The 15,987-nt window shown below is 43.9% G+C and overlaps 1 protein-coding gene across 2 annotated transcripts; it reads right to left on the bottom strand.

Annotated features, from left to right (window-relative positions):
• Positions 1-1,224: 1,224 nt before the first annotated feature.
• Arl11 (ADP ribosylation factor like GTPase 11) lies at positions 1,225-3,245 on the bottom strand. Of its 2 annotated transcripts, none has more exons than XM_028758854.1 (2): positions 3,151-3,245; positions 1,225-2,489 (listed from the first exon to the last, which is right to left on the bottom strand). In XM_028758854.1, the coding sequence occupies exon 2, from the start codon at positions 2,388-2,390 to the stop codon at positions 1,863-1,865; it is 528 nt and encodes a 175-aa protein (XP_028614687.1). In that variant the 5' UTR covers positions 2,391-2,489; positions 3,151-3,245; the 3' UTR covers positions 1,225-1,862. The 2 variants fall into 2 exon arrangements, with proteins under 2 accessions (XP_028614687.1, XP_028614688.1); XM_028758855.1 differs by lacking the exon at positions 3,151-3,245 and adding an exon at positions 2,584-2,673.
• Between the last annotated feature and the right edge of the window lie 12,742 nt (positions 3,246-15,987).

The raw sequence follows: 15,987 nt of genomic DNA, 5'->3' as shown, positions 1-15,987 counted from the left end.
CCTCTCTCCTCCCCTCCCCTTCCCTTCTCTCTTCTCCTCTTCTATTCTCTTCCTCTCAAACATTATTTGTTTGTTTATTTATTTATTTAATATACATTAGTGTTTTGCCTGCATGTATGTGTGATGTGTCAGATCCCCTGGAACTGGAGTTATAGACAGTTGAGAGCTGCCATATGGGTGCTGGGAATTGAACCCAGGTCCTCTGGAAGAGCAGCCAGTACTCTTAACCATTGAGACATCTCTCCAGCCTCTCTCCTCTCCCTTTTTCATTCATTCATTCACTCTTTCTTTCTTTCTTTCTTTCTTTCTTTCTTTCTTTCTTTCTTTCCTCCCTCCCTCCCTCCCTCCCTCCCTCCCCCCTCTCTCCCTCCCCCCTCTCTCCCTCCCTCCCTCCCTCCCTCCCTCCCTCCCTCCTTCCTTCCTTCCTTCCTTCCTTCCTTCCTTCCTTCCTTCCTTCCTTCTGTCCCTGTCTGTCTCTGTTTCTCTTTCTTCCTCTCTCTTCTTCTCTCTCTCCCTCTATCTCGATTTAACGCCCCCTCTCTTTCTCTCTCTGGGTCTCGCTATCTAGACCAGGCTGGCCTAACCTCAGAGCTTCAGAGGCCTCCAGTGCGGCACAGCCAGCACACCCTCCAGTGCGGCCCAGCCAGCACACCCTTCAGTGCGGCCCAGCCAGCACGCCGGGTGTTTGGTTTTGGTTTGCCATAAATTACGAGTTCTCGCTCTCTACATACCTTCCATTAAAACCAACGCATCTGATCCGTTCTGTTATTGTGGTTGTTTTACCTTGCAGCTCCTCACACCTCTGACTCCCACACGCTAGGATTACAGGCAGGCACTGCTAATCTGTACACATCCTGCACCCCCGATCCAGTGCTAGAGACTGAACCCAAGACCTGGTGCATGCATTCAAGGCACTGGGCTACAGCCCAAGCTTGGTCTGATTGAAAACATTTTTTAAAATATTTATTCATCTGGGAGTGGAAGACACATGCTTGCCATTGCACACACACACACACACACACACACACAGAGAGAGAGAGAGAGAGAGAGAGAGAGAGAGAGAGAGAGAGAGAGAGAGAGAGAGACAGCTTTCTCTCTGGGGCTCAAACCCAGGTCATTAGACTCTACAGCAAGTGCCACTACCTGCTAAGCCCTGATTCCTAATCTTTAAGGACAGACATGTGCTACAAAAGAAGCAAAGGAGAGTATAAGTGGAGTGTTATTTTACTTTTTTTTTCTTTCAACAACAGAGGATGTAGGGCAGAGAAGAGTTAGTCAGAGTTGGAGAGCAGGGGGAATTCTGGGAGGATCAAGGGCCCAATGGACTCCTGCAGCTTTGTGGAAGCAGACCTGCCCCTCACTGCTGCCAGCCCAGCTAAATGTTTGAGTGACAGTGGCTCCTGCCCAGAGGCCAGCAGGAAGAGTCACTCCTGATGACAGTGATAGGTTCAGTGACATTCAGATGATAGTGATAGGCCTGATGACACTCAGATGCAGTTTTGAAACTTCTTTTCATTTGTGAACTTGGTCGTCAATTATTATGTCACCAACTTTGTTACATTGACACTTGGTACTGAGCTCTTACACAGGGTACTGTGAAGATTTTTATATTCCTCTGATTATTGTTACTTGAAGAACAGTTGATTTTCAGCATAACTGCCACTGAGAATAAGTCCTAAGTAAATATTCTGTCCAAGAGAAATGTAGTTTTTCATATGGCAAGCTGAGCTTCACTTTCTCAAGGCTCAGGTGGCCCCTCCTGTTCATAGAAACAAGGATAAGCTGTTCTGCCTGCTCAGGGGGTCCAGCTGATGCTGCTCCCTGTCCTGCTCCAGCCTGGAGCCAGAGGTTACTGCATGTCATTAGGACTTCACCAAATGCACCAGGCTCTGCAGGGCTTCCTGCAGCCCCTGACCTGTGAGCGCACTGCAGGCCCGCAGCTCCCAGCAATGGTCTTGGAACCTTTCCAGGCCCAGCCTGTTTCTGATTTCAAGCAATGGTAGAGCATCAGGAGCCTCCTGCTTGTTGGCCAATACCAAGAAAGGGACGCCGGCCATGTTAGGGTCTTCCAGGACTTCCTTGAGCTCAGCCACCGCCTCAGGCAAGCGGGCTTCATCTGTGCTGTCCAGCACGTACACAAGGAGGTCGATGCCTTCCAGGTAGTCCTTCCAGGTAGCTCTGAGCTGAGTCTGTCCCCCAATGTCCCAGAGAGTCAGTGACACATGTCCAGGAGTCTCAAGAGGCTCTACATTAAAACCAACAGTGGGTAGGGTATCCACCAGCTGGTTTCCTTTCAGTTTGTACAGGATTGTGGTCTTGCCAGCAGAGTCGAGGCCCATCATTACCACCTGGGCCTCTGCCTTGTGACCTCTGGAATTCAAAGAGCCCATGATGTCCCCTGATAAATCCTTCTGCAGAAAGGCTGGGGACGCACATCAGCTATTCTTTTCTGAAGACATCCAAACCCATGCATTCACTGTGCTTCTACCCTAGAACAAAACAAGTCGTTTTAGGGAAGAGTTTCAGACCCAGGCTGGACCATTGAAAGGTCCAGGAAGTGTGAGTCACCAGCAGCTGACTGACCTCTGGTGCTGGTGAAGGACCAGCTGGAGATGCAGAACTCCAGGTCCTTCCTAAGTAGTTAAAGCAGAGGCGAACGAAGCTGCAGCTGACCCTGTTCTGTAGCGGCTGCAGAGAGGCGTTTTCAAGTCTGCACAGTCTGTGACCTCTGACCCTCCTGTTTTCTTCCTGGAGTCTAATCTCAGAAGTGTCAGCACACTGTATTCCAGAAAGTTGAGAAGCCAGGTCAGTGAGCACTAACTTCTTGGAACTCCTCCCAGGACCTGCACATTGGTTTCTCCAATATCTATTGACAACCACTGCTGATTCAGGCAAATTTGTGTCAGAGCCAAGAAGTTTTCCACACCATATAAAAGACCTCTAGAACACTGTGTGCTAGTGTGTGTGTGTGTGTGTGTTTTTAAGAATTCTAACCATTAAGGCCCAAGAGCTGTCTACAACTTAGGAGAAAGTTGGGGAGGCAGAAGGAGGACCATAGCACTCTTAGGAGTGAGCATCAAATACCACTGAAGGAAAGTAAGGAGCCTCGTTCACTTGTGCCACAGTAAAGACAGCAAGAGTTAATGTTACCTCTGTGGCGTGCCTGGACTGTGGCAGACATCCCTCCGCTAGGGCACCTCTCCACAATCAAGCTTCTTTCTGCTGGTCTCCATGTCCCAAGAGCAGGGCATGAAGGAAGTGTAGTGGGTGTTGCAATCTGTCCTGTTTTTGCTTCCTCTCTCGAGTGGTTGGTTGAAGCCGACATCCTCCTTTGTTGGGGGTGCCTCAAGACATCTCTCCAGTGGTTAGTGGAGCCCCGCCCGGCATCAATTCTCATGTATAGCAGCTGAGCCCCAAGGCCTGAGGGGACTTCACAAGTGCAGAGTTGTGCCACCCTCAGCTGCTTTCTGTTGCTTTCCTTGACTCCTGTGATCTCCCTGGGAATTCTGAAACACAGGCCACCCAGCACAGGCAGCAGTGGTTTTCTGGTGCCTGGAGGTTCTTTGATTTGGAAAACTGTGAAGCTTGTCAGAATCAAAATGGAGTGACTCGTCAAGCCCAAACAAAAAAGGAGGAAATAATGAATTAATCAATAATTACTAAGTACATAAAGGATCGGATTTTGTGCATGCACGACTGATAAGTATTCATAAAAGATTCTGCTAGAAACACAACTTTACACACCCCCACACACAAACATCCACACGTATGCACACGCTGGTTCCACAAAGATGTCTGTCCAACAACTGTTTACTTTTAGAATAGCATGACCCTTGTTATTCTCCTTTGCAGCCTAAGATGGTCTCACATAGTTAAGTAATCCTCCTATTGTGTGTGCACATGTATGCGTGTGGTGTGTGAGCATGTTTGCATGGGTATATTCACATGCATGTACATGTGCATGCATATGGAGGCCGTAGGTCAACTTCAGGCACTGTCTTCAGTTACTCTCCACCGTATTTTCTGAGACAGGGTCTCTCAGTGTCCCTTACAGTCCTGTGCATATCTGTATTCCTGGACCTCAAACTGTCCCTCTGGGTATGGGGAAACTCTTTTCCTAAGACACCCCGCACGGAGCTCATTCATTTGTCTAGACTGGTCGGCTTGCGAACCCCAGGGATCCTCTGGCTCCCAGTGCTGAGATTACAGATGACCGCTGTGTCCAGCGTTCACAGGGTGCTATGCTCCTTATGTTGTACGACAAGGACTTTGTTCACTGAGCCATTTCTGCAGTTCATTGCTCCTCATTTTTTCCTTCAAAACTTTTTACCTGCCTCAACTCTCCTTGAATAAACAGTTTCCTCGGCTGTGTGGATCCACATCACAGTGTTCTGCTATTCCTAAGTAAACAGCGTTAGACTTCAGAGTCCCTCTGGTTAGTTAGATATGTGTGCTAAATTGTAAAAACCCTCCAAAAGTATGTGTGTGTGTGTGTGTGTGTGTGTGTGTGTGTGTGTATGTATAGGTATATGTATGCATATATATGCACTCACACATTATATGAATATACACATATATTCATATACACATATATGTGTCAAGGTAACTCTAACTACCTGTTAACATACTGTAGCTATGGGAGGAAGGACTGTGGTGATCTTGCTTTGTAGAAACCTGCTCCTGATCTAGTCTCCTGAGAAGAACTACTGAAGAGCAACATTAGCCTCTGGTGAGGGTGATGCTGTAGCAGAGTCTTCGCCTTTCACTGGACTCTCTACCTCTGTCTAGTCTCCCGTGGTCAGGTGCCATTGCCTGCACATAGGTTCCATGTGCTCACGCCTGAGCACTTTATATGCAGACGAGTCTACCGTTTTCTCATGTTACTTGTCTTTTATTTAGTCCCTATATGGATTTTATTTCAAAATCACTGGGGTGGGTACTCCTGTGTAGAACAGGAGTTACGTTGAGCCTGTGTCAAAAGCTCATGCAGTTGGGCCTATTGGCCGTTTACCATTCTTCATAGGAGGAAGGCGCAGGGAGGGGCCAGCCACACACATCCCCAACCAGCTGGATGCAAATCTTCCCTAATTGCACGTGGCCTTGGGGTTTTTTGAGATGAAATAGTGAGTATGGGCTGGGTTACTGGCTAGAGATCGTGTTTCAAAAAATAAAGATTGATGAGTGAAGATAGAAAGGCGGAGTCCGCCACAGGACACAATGGACAGGAAGTACAAAGAAAATCTCCTTACATTTACAGTATGTAGCAGTACCTATGTATTTATTTTCACACACTGTTTAAAATGTTATATATTTATTCACAGGGGACATGTGGATTCTGGGGACTGAATCCAAGTCACTGGACTCAGGGACTCCTTTACACGTCACACCATCTCATGGGCCCTTTCACACTCTCGTAAACACGCATTTGTGAGTGTCCTTCTGCAGGTTTCCTAGATGGTTAGCCTCACCGGGACATGGCTGCTCCGTTGTTCCTGCTTTCGAGTACTGACCACAAATACAGCTTTTATAGAAGCCACACGTCTGTAGCGAATATTCTGGAAGAAATATTTATCAAGCCAGCAGCACCTGGAAGCTGCACAGTGTTCCCCCCAGGGCCAGGCTGCTCCTGCTCCTTAAATTGCTGGCCTTGTTCTGGTTTGGGCTGCCACTCTGGGTACATACTGTGTGGGGTAGGGAGATGGCCTACACTTTTGAAGCTCTGGGCACATTCAGCTCTGCTCTTGGCTTCCTGGGCCATTTTGAAATCCATCTGATGATCTTGGTGGAGAAGAGCCATTCCTTTTATAGCAGTCATGGTTGCGACTGTGGTCTTTTCTTTCTTTGTCTTCTTCCCCTAGAAGCTCTGTGAATCCACAATACGCTCCATCTCCGTGTTCAGCTGGGTGCATATTTAACAACCTGTTCGCCAGTTACAACCCAGGCTAATTATAGTTATGTTTCCCGTGGTTGTAATCAGAGTATATATACACTCGTGGGTTCTGATTTTTTTTTTCATTTAAGATTGTATTGAAAATGATGTGATTTTTATTCCAGTCTCTAGCAAAAGCAGTGTAATGTCTTCATAACTATAGTGTCGGGGAGTGTGTGGAGCACTGTCCCCTGAGCTCAGTAGTGATTACATCCTTCATCTGAGCAGCTGTGATCACCTACAAGCCTCTCTCAGAATGGGATCTGTTGACGTTCCTTCATACTAGGGGGTGGGAAGATCCCAGGCCCTCACTTGTGATTCTGACTACTGTGTCCTAAGCCTCCTGATTTCCACTCCAGCTGTCCATGGCAAGGGCAATGCTAGAGTATACTATGGTGGTTTGAATGTGCTTGGCCCATTGGAAGTGCCACCATTAAGAGGTGTGGCCTTGTTGGAATAGGCGTGGCCTTGTTGGAGGAAGTGCATCACTGTATGGGAGGGCTTTGAGGACTCCTAGTGCTCAAGTTCTTCTCAATACAGAAGGGAGAGCCTCCTCTTGGCTGTCTTTGGATATTGGCTCCTCTAGCACCAAGGCAACCTGCATGATTCCATGCTTCCCACCATGATGATAATGGACTGAATCTCTGAAACTGTAAGCCAGCCCCAATTAAATGTTTACCTTTATAAGAGTTGCCTTGGTCATGGTGTCTCTTCATAGCCATAAAATTCAAACCAAGACATATACCAAGAATAGAAGGTTGACTAAAACGTAGACCCCATCAGTGCCTCTGTGGGGAAGTCTCCATCCACGCTGAGGCGAGACTTGTGGTGACACTGCTCTTTTGGGACCACCCTCCTCCTGCTAGTGGTTCCTTATGCATGCATCTGTAAGATAGATAAACTCTGGTGCACCCAGCCATGCTTGAATGGAATTGTTACTCGGTCTGTGTTGATTCCCCAAGGCCAAGAGACATCTGTTCATTTACACTGGAAAACTCTATCCAGCAATGTGATTGATATATTGCTAAAGTCTATAACAGCCAACAAGACAAAATGTCCACCCGCCCCCAAAACAAAGAAGCTAAATTAAAGAATTATGTCATCAGACAGATTGCAGGGTTGGGATTCTGGGACAGAGGAAATGAACACTACCTGTTGCGTAGAACTTTGACATATAGGGTGTTGCTATACCACTCCTGCTTTGGTTTTAGATGTTGTTTACTGTTTCCCTCCACCCCCTTTTTGGTATAGGTTAGACCTTTTAGTGCCCAGTTCTGTGACATCATGATTGAATTGCTGTTGGTTTTTAGCAGTGACAGGAGACAGTGGAGAGAATGTTGTCCATTGTGGTTGTCATGGTTAGGCCTCTATCAGCTGCTAATCATCGACTCCTTTGTGTTAGGTGTTCTGTTAGCCCTTTCTTCTTTATCATGTCATCAGAATGGGCACTTGAAGGCTGAAGCCACAGCACACTCTGTTGCATGTTTGGAGCAGCTCAGTGGAACGTGGCCCTGCATTCCAGGTTGGCCTCCAGCCCAGGTACATGAAGGAAGCCATCTTTCCATATTTCTGATCATCATTATACAATGCAAATTATCTGGCCCCGAGTGAAGTTAAAAGCAGGAAGAAAGAATGGTGGCTGTCCACTCCTGTCACTGTGTATGTATTCATTTTGTCACCATTATCTTGATGGCTAGAGCAAGAAATGCCTTCTCTTATCTTGGCTATGTTCATGTTCTCTAAGAACGTTGTTCCTGTCTCTTGGTATCTGAATAAAACAGTGCTACTCTTTGTAAGAAGAAAGCAGGCAAAGTGTTAGGTAGAAAACACTATAGCTGCATGTTAAGGCCTAAGTAGTAATTGTTGCCTGTCTAACTAGCCATTTTGTGCTGTTACTGATGTTATAAGGACATTTTCTCATGTGCTGTCACTAGGAAACTTTCTCATGCCTGAGTTGATTATATATTCTGTTATGTTCTGTGCTTTGGTGTTCTTGGAAACAGATCACAATAGAAGTCAGCTAGTACTTACTAACTGTTAGCCACAATAAGCTTGGACCCGAACCCACAGCTCAGCAGCATTTCCTGTACCCATGTGTGAGATTTTATGGTTTCTTTCCTTTATAATTTGCCCCTGGTGTGGACCCAGCATAAGAAAGATAATATCTGCACCAATATAAGAAGCTGTTTAGACTAAAACTTCCATTTTGAGTAGGGCTCAAATAAAGTTTATGCTTCCAAGACCTCCATGGGAACTGACATCGTGCTTTCTAGACATGTGCATCCTGGTTGGCAAGTTAAGACGTGAATGTTAGGCAAGACAAGTCTCCTGCCACAGTTGAATACCCTAACCAATGAGGACAGGATAAAGAAACAACAAAGACATGTTCCTAAGGAAATCCTTTATCTTAAGTCCTGATTGGTGAAATAACCTGTCACAGATGTTTGTGAATTTCAGGCTTAAAAAACTCTATAGGATTCTTACTGGACTTTACAATTCAGCTCCTAAATATGTACTGCATCCCTGATCAATCAGTCTTAGGGAACACATTCAATAATCAGCCATGTTTGACTAAGATCAGTGTCTAAGTGGTTTGTGTGGTGATTCCCAGACTCCAACACTACATCCTCCCCTCTGCCATGTTCTGTGTTAGCTTTCTCTGTCTTTGTCTCTGTGTTTCTGTCTGTGTCTCTGTTTCTCTGTCTCTCTCTTCTCTTTCTTCTCTCTTCTTTCTTTCTTTTGTTTGTTTGTTGCTCTTGTTTTTCAACCTTGGGTGTCCTGGAACTCACTCTGTAGACTAGGTTGGCCTCAAACTCACATATCTGAGTGCTGGGATTAAGGGTGTGTACCTACACCATCAGGCCCATGTTAGCTTTCCTTTATACTAGGCAATGCTGTTTTCAAAAAGCATTGGCCTTTGGCCTATGTTAACAGTATGTATAGCTGTATGTGTATATATGCACATGTGTGTGCATGTGTGTATATGAAGCTATGTCTTAGGTACTTGTTCTTGGAGTAGCATCGTGATTGAATTAAAAAAAATCAAAAGGAAGGTATTCCTATGAAGTTCCTCCACAGAGACTTACATAAGGTCTCATTGTGTAGCCCTGGCTGGCTTGGAATGTACTAGGTAGACCAGTACATAATTTCAAACTCACATAGACTACCTGCTTCTGCTTCCTGAGTGCTGGGTTAAAAGTGTGTGCCATTCACAGAACTTGTGGGAGTGGCCAATCAATGCTTGGTCTAACTTGAAGCACACACTATTTGATGGAACCCATGCCCTACACTGCCTTTAGGGCCAGGAACTGGACACTGGCTAACACAGAGACTTAGGGTAGAACAAAACACCAATGGCCAAAGTAAACTAAACTAAAATAAATGAAATGAAATTATTCCTAATGATATTCTGCTGTATCCATAGACCAGTGCCACGTCCAGTTGTCATCAGAGAGGCTTCCTCTGGCTGTGGATGGGAGTGGTTGCAGAGACCCACAGCCAGGCATTATATGAACGGAGAGTTAACTTAAGATCTCCACTGGGTCCCTTCTCTAGGAGACTGGAGAATCCTGCAGAAGAGGGGGAGGAAAGATTGTAGGAGTCAGAGGGGATGGAGGACACCAGGAGAACATGGCCTACTGAATTAATTAAGCAGGATTCATACGGTCTCACAGACACTGAAGTGGCAAGCATGGGGCCTACATATGTCTGCACCAGGTCCTCTGTATTGTTATGGCTGATAGCTTGGGTTTCTTTGGGGGGGGCCTCTAACAGTGGGATGGGGTGTATCTCTATCCTGCTGAATGTTCCCCACTCCATCCCTCTGTAATCACTGCACACGTTGACAAGGCTGCATCTGTTTTAGAACCTGGCTAGAAATGGACTGGCAGGTTCCCTAGTAGGAGATGGACCGCATGTTACTTCAAAGGTGATCCGAGGAGTAAAAACCACCACTTTGTTCTCGCTACCTTTTCTGACTCAGTTCACTTACTACTGGTCCCGTGATCCTCCAGTGATATAACATAAGAAAGCTATTTTTCTGCTTTTCTTTTTTTGGCATCTGGTGATTGAACCTGGAGCTGTCTGAAAGCTAGCCAAGTATTTTAGATATGCAGCCCAAAGATGTTGTATTAAAAAATTCAGTGAACTGACCCAAATCCTCCCTCTTGGAGGACTAGCTTTCATGGTACCAGATGTCCACCAACTGATGAATCGATAATGAAAGCACATTTACACAACCAAATATTATTCAACTGTTAAAAAAATAAAATTATGAAATTTACATGAAAATGATGGACCTAGGAAGACTCATCCTGAGTGAGGTAACCCAGACCCAGAAAGACAAACATTACATGTTTTTTCCTATGTGGATGTTAGCTTTTAAGCTTTAGATATGTGTGTTTCAATTTAAATAACCACAGAGGTTAGGTAGGTAGTAAGGGGCCAGGGAGGAGGATCTTCCAAGGAAGGGGGAAGAGAATATAACGTTATAAAGAAATAAAGGGGAAATTGGAATAAGAGTTTTAAGTCAGGAGTGGGTTGGGGGAGGGACAACTGCCAGTAAAGACTTTTTGAAAAGCCATATGGAACCCTACTACTATAGAACTTCCTAAAACATATATGAAAGGAATTTAAATGGAGTTACCAAATAACGAAGGAGACGATACCCCAATTAGATACTTTATGCGACCAATTCAAGCCCCAGTAGCAGAAAAGAGTTACATCTTGTTGAATCGTTGGCCAAAGGGATCTCATACACAGTCCCTATTGCTGATGCTACTGGTTGTTCTCCAGAAACTGGCAGTAAGGCCCTATTGCCGGAGACATTACTTATATCATTGAACTCAGAGAAACTTAGCTGGTATCTAACTAGAAGCTTCACCCCTATTGACTAGTAGAGTTCTTGATGCTGCAAGGTACTCTGCACCTTACTGGAGGAGAAAGGTAAGCCTCAAAATCACTCGGCTATGAGCCTTGAGACCTACAATGGTGGCTGGCCTGCAGGAAATTCTGATGCAGTTTTCTCCAATGGAGTGACCCTGGGTATATCACCCACAGGCCAGGAGTAGTTGGCCAACATAAAGCAAACGATATATTTTGTTTGCTTTGATTTTTTTCTTTTGAGAGAAACTACGTGAAGTTGGGTAGTGGAGATCAAGAATGAGTTGGGGGAGGGCAAATAATATAATCAAAACATATTGTGTGAGAAAAAAATTAGTAAAAAGATACAGAAAAGAAAAATATTTCACTTGTGATGAACCTAGTTTGATAAGACAACAAGCATCCCGAGGATTGTGTTGAAGTCCTTCCAGGATTCTTTTTATTGTTTACACAGGTAGTTTTCTGGTGTGTAATATGATGTCATGACTGTATAGAAGCAGAGATTCCTCAAGAATAGTAAACCAGATGATTTTGTCTACAGTAACTCTTCTCTGTTGACAAGCCTTAAGTTTTTGGCTTGTGAGTAGGTTTTAGGTGAGGCTTTCTGTTATTCATGCACTATGTAACCACAACTATCCATCACTGTCTGTGTACTGTCTGACTCATAATGGCCAGCAACTAGGTTCCTTCCATAAATGGAAATAGTTTATGTGAGATTGCTTTCAGACCATGATGCTTGATGCTTGCATGAGGAAATGTCCATGGAACTTATTCAAGATTTTGCCTCTTCTTTTTCCATTCAACACATATTTATCTGTCATCAGCTTAGTGAGGTAATCAAAAGCGAAGTATTGCTGATGGCTCCGTATAATACTCAGCTCCAGAGATGAAAAGCTTAGTAGAAAGCAAGCAATCTGTGCTGGTTAATTTTAATTGTCAATAACACAGAATTAATAATTGCCAGGAAAGGGAGTTATAATGAGTTATTGTCTAGATCAAGGTGACCTGTGAGCAGGTCTATGAGTGATTATCATGAGTTAATTATATTACATTATCTCAGTATAATATGAGTTAATACTGTTGGCGGCACCATTCCCTAGGCAGGGGAATCCTCAATTGTGTGGAGGGGAAGAGGGCGAGCTGAGCACAACAGCATCATGAGCTCATCTTCTCTGCTCTTTACTATTGGAGGTGATGTGACTTAACTGTTTCCGGGTTTTCCCACCTTGACTTCCTGAGATGATGACCTATAGCCTCGAATTGGGAGCTAAATGATCCTTTCTCCTCTAGATTGCTTTTGTCGGGGTATTTTGCCACAGTGAGTGGAAGGAAAGTAAGGTACCATCTGTCCATTTTTCCTTGAGGGATACGCAAAGGATAGATAAATCAACCCCAGTTCATATGCTACTTGAACATGGTTTGCTTGGATTGTTAGGGTACTAGGAGGGAAACAACTGGAAACATAGAGGACGAGGCAGTTTGGGGAAGCATTCCTACATGCTTGTCCCATCTGGATGCTTACCTAGATTCTAGGCCCTAGAAGATCAACTGAAGAGAAATGAGTGTAAACAATTGCGGGCAATTAGCAACTTGGTTTGTGCTGGCACATTTTTCTTTAAGCTGTTTCATTGGGTTCTTATATCTACCACCCTTCCAACTTTTATTCTATCCTAATCCATTCCAACCCCCAATACTAGGGAGGAGAGAAGATTAGAAGGGAAAGGGTGGGGGTGTAGACCTCATTAGACTACTTCCTGCTGATTAGGGGTATTGGGTTCCTTGGGGCAAGTTCAATCTTCATTGTCAGGGTATCTCCAACTTCCTCTTCTCATCAGTTTTGCTCATGACCACTTGACAAACCTCAACAACAGGAACCTGCTGCAGCAGAAGGAGCAGCAGCCACCCCAGGCTCTCTCAGGGCTCTCCCATTTATACCCTCTCAGAGTTCCCAGAATTTTATACATGAACTATCTGCAGCTGGGAAAAATCACGCCCCTGGTAGTGCATGAGGCAAGTCATAATCACCTGCTGTGAAGCAGCCTCTTGTCCCACACTTGGGATTAAAACAAAAACATATTCATGTAAGGTAACATAACTGGGTTTTTAAAGAAACCAAAACTCTCACCATAAGCCTGCATACCAGCCAGGCTCTTCAGCAAAGCCTCAGCCTGCTAGAAATACACTTTTTCCTATGCTTGTGAGTCCTGTGTTTTGTGAGTCTGAATGTCTGAGTCGTAATGTGAGAAATATTTCACCTGGAGAGACCATGGTGTTAAAGCAGGTCTTAGAGGGCTCCCTGGACATATCACTATCTTAGTGCTTCAGACCCACTTTTCTTATTGGTACCGATTCCAGTTTAGTTTCCAGTACTTCAGCAGCTTAAAGTATGAGTCCCATTTTTAACTTTATGAAGATGGGTTTTGTGATCATGAATGCAGTCTAACTTGTTGGACTTCAATGCGAATAGGCAACTGAGGTCAGTCATATCAAGTATTTCCTGATCCTTTTACATTGAAATGTGTACTTACTGATTTTCATTATGTTTGCCCTGGTCATTTCTGATAAAAAAAAAAAAGCCATTGAAATTTACAATGAAAATAGTTTTGGATGGATGGACAAAACCAATTCTCATTTCCTCTTTAAATATTGACATTTTGAAGTATATAATACTTCGGTTTTTATTTTTATGCCTGACATGTTTCCTTGCTTTGAAATCTGTTCAGCTTGTTTCCACTGCTTATTACAAATGAAATAGTTATGTCTTTGCAGAGTCTATGCTTTGTGTGTTTAGTGCAGTGATAGCCTCCTCTACCGCATGCTGCTTATGAAGGCCTTCTACATGCTGCTTGTGAAGATCAATTCCCCATCCATAGTCCGGCTTCATAGATCATGGTATCATGGCCCTGTGGGCTCACTGAGAAATGAGACAAAAACGCAAGGTGAGAAGGAAGTCTGTAGGAAAGAAGCAAGATCTGTGCCGAGTAATCTGGACCTGGGCTGAAATCGTGCCCCAGCCGATTGTTTTCTGGAAAACCCCTGCTCATGATGTGGAGATGCCAAGATCAAGTAGCATCTAAAGCATAACGCTGCTGAAGGAGAGCCTGAGACACACCCTGTCCACTAGGATGTGTCAACACGGGCAAGTGTGTGGGAACCTCCCAGGTAGAAGTAGTTCATAGAGGACAGGGGAGCATCTGCTGTGTTGAACCCCTGGAATGGGAGAGTGTCTAGCTCCTGCTGGGCTATCGGTACATATTAAAAATGAAAGAGAGCCTGTTAAAGGATTCACACAGAGGACTGAGTAATAAGGAATATGCTAATACACACATCTTATCGAAGGTATAACACTGTGTACTGAGTATAAAAAGACAGACATCCAGGACATGCCATTAGATGCCATGCAGCAGAGATGCTCTCGCTGAGTGTGACTTCTTGTTTTCCTTCAGAGAGCCTGGGCTACACTGTCTGAATAGGATTTTCCCCTGAACAGTCAACTCCACACAGGGGTCAGTCAAGTCTCTATAGGCCCCAGTTACAGCATTAGGGTATTAGCTGCCTTCGTGAACCCTTAACTCCTGCATTCAATGTTTTGGTTGGAGTTTTTCTTTCACTGCCCTCAGACTCAGCGGGTGATACTGTCTCCACTTTCATCATTGTGAACAGGCATGCATGCAGTATGTGTGGTCACTTTCCAAGTTGCACAACATAATCATATTTTGTTTATTTGGTTGGGTTTGTGTTGTACCTTTTTCAAATTCCTGGTGTGATAATATATACTTTCCCACCATGGTGGTTCTTATCCTTGTTCATATTATTTCTTCAAATTGATTTTTTATTTTTCTTTTTTTTCATCCTATCAATCTATTAAATTTCATTATTGTTGTTGGAAGTATAGACATGATATTGATACAATATACATTGCATCAAATAATATTTATTAATATTTAATAAAAGAATTTTATTAAAAGTAAAACCAATTTTATTTATTAATATATGAAATGTGTTAACATTTATTAATAACTAAAACATATTAATGCTTATTAGTAAGATTTGCTCATGGGTGCAGGATTACTCCGTTGTCCTGAAACAATGTCTTTTGCTTGGCGAGGGACCACAGCCTGTGGGCCTCACCGTCAGCATGATTCATATTTTGCCCCATCCCTTTATCTGAGACATGGATCTAGAAATAGCTGGGTGTTGCCATTTTCTTTAGTTGCATATAAGTTAGTTATAGCATGTTAGTCAGAATTATGACCTTCCTATATTCAGTTTTGTTGTTTGGTTGTTTTGTTTTTAAGACAGGGTTTCACTGTGTAGTCTGGATATCTTGGAACTCACTCTGTAGACCAGGCTGGCCTTGAACTCACAGAGGTCTGCTTGCCTCTGCCTCCCAACTGCTGGGATTAAAAGTGCATACATTACCACTCAACCCTCCTCATATTCTTTATTTGTAAATTAAGTATGAGAATAAGATGTGCTTGTGTATCCATGGAAAGGGTAAGCTTACAATGGACCTTGATTGCTGCTTGACAAGATTCAGAATTTCCCAGAAGACATACTTCTGTGCACATCTGTTAGGAAGTTGCATGGATAGCATTATTGAGGGAAGACCTATCCTCAGTATTGGTAGCGTATTCCAAGTAGGAGGCTCGGATACAAAGAGGACCAAAGAAAGAACAGCAAGTGTCTACCTGTCTTCACTTTTCCCTGAGTGACGGTGTCTATTGATGTTGCTGTCATACCTTACTGACTTAGAATCCAACTTTTTCATTCCATACAACACAGAATCCATATAAGCGATTCTCCAGTGAGCTTCCATGCCCAGGACAATACCCAACAATATGGCTAGTCTCTGCATCCAGGTAGTGAGTAAAAGCATTACAATGTTTGTTTGTTTGTTTGTTTGTTACTAAACTTTATTTTTCATACACTTTGCAACTTGCAGTAAAATTGAGAAGACGTCATAGTATTTTCATATAGTCTCACATAATATCTTTTACATTAGTATATCTGTAGCAGAGTGGGACAACTGTTACCAGCAATGAACACACAATGACTTGATATTATCCCCCAGTGTCTGTGGTTCACTGTGGAATTCATGATTGGCATAAGTTTCTATGTGGATTTTCATCAACGCTTAACTGCATGTATCCATTGTCATAGCAGCTTCCAGAACA

This window comes from Grammomys surdaster, unplaced genomic scaffold (genome assembly GCF_004785775.1).
Source record: "Grammomys surdaster isolate TR1022 unplaced genomic scaffold, NIH_TR_1.0 126219, whole genome shotgun sequence".
In the NCBI taxonomy this organism is placed as follows: Eukaryota; Metazoa; Chordata; class Mammalia; order Rodentia; family Muridae; genus Grammomys; species Grammomys surdaster.
The sequence above is the reverse complement of the archived record's forward strand: the minus strand, read 5'-3'. Positions and strand labels throughout refer to the sequence as shown.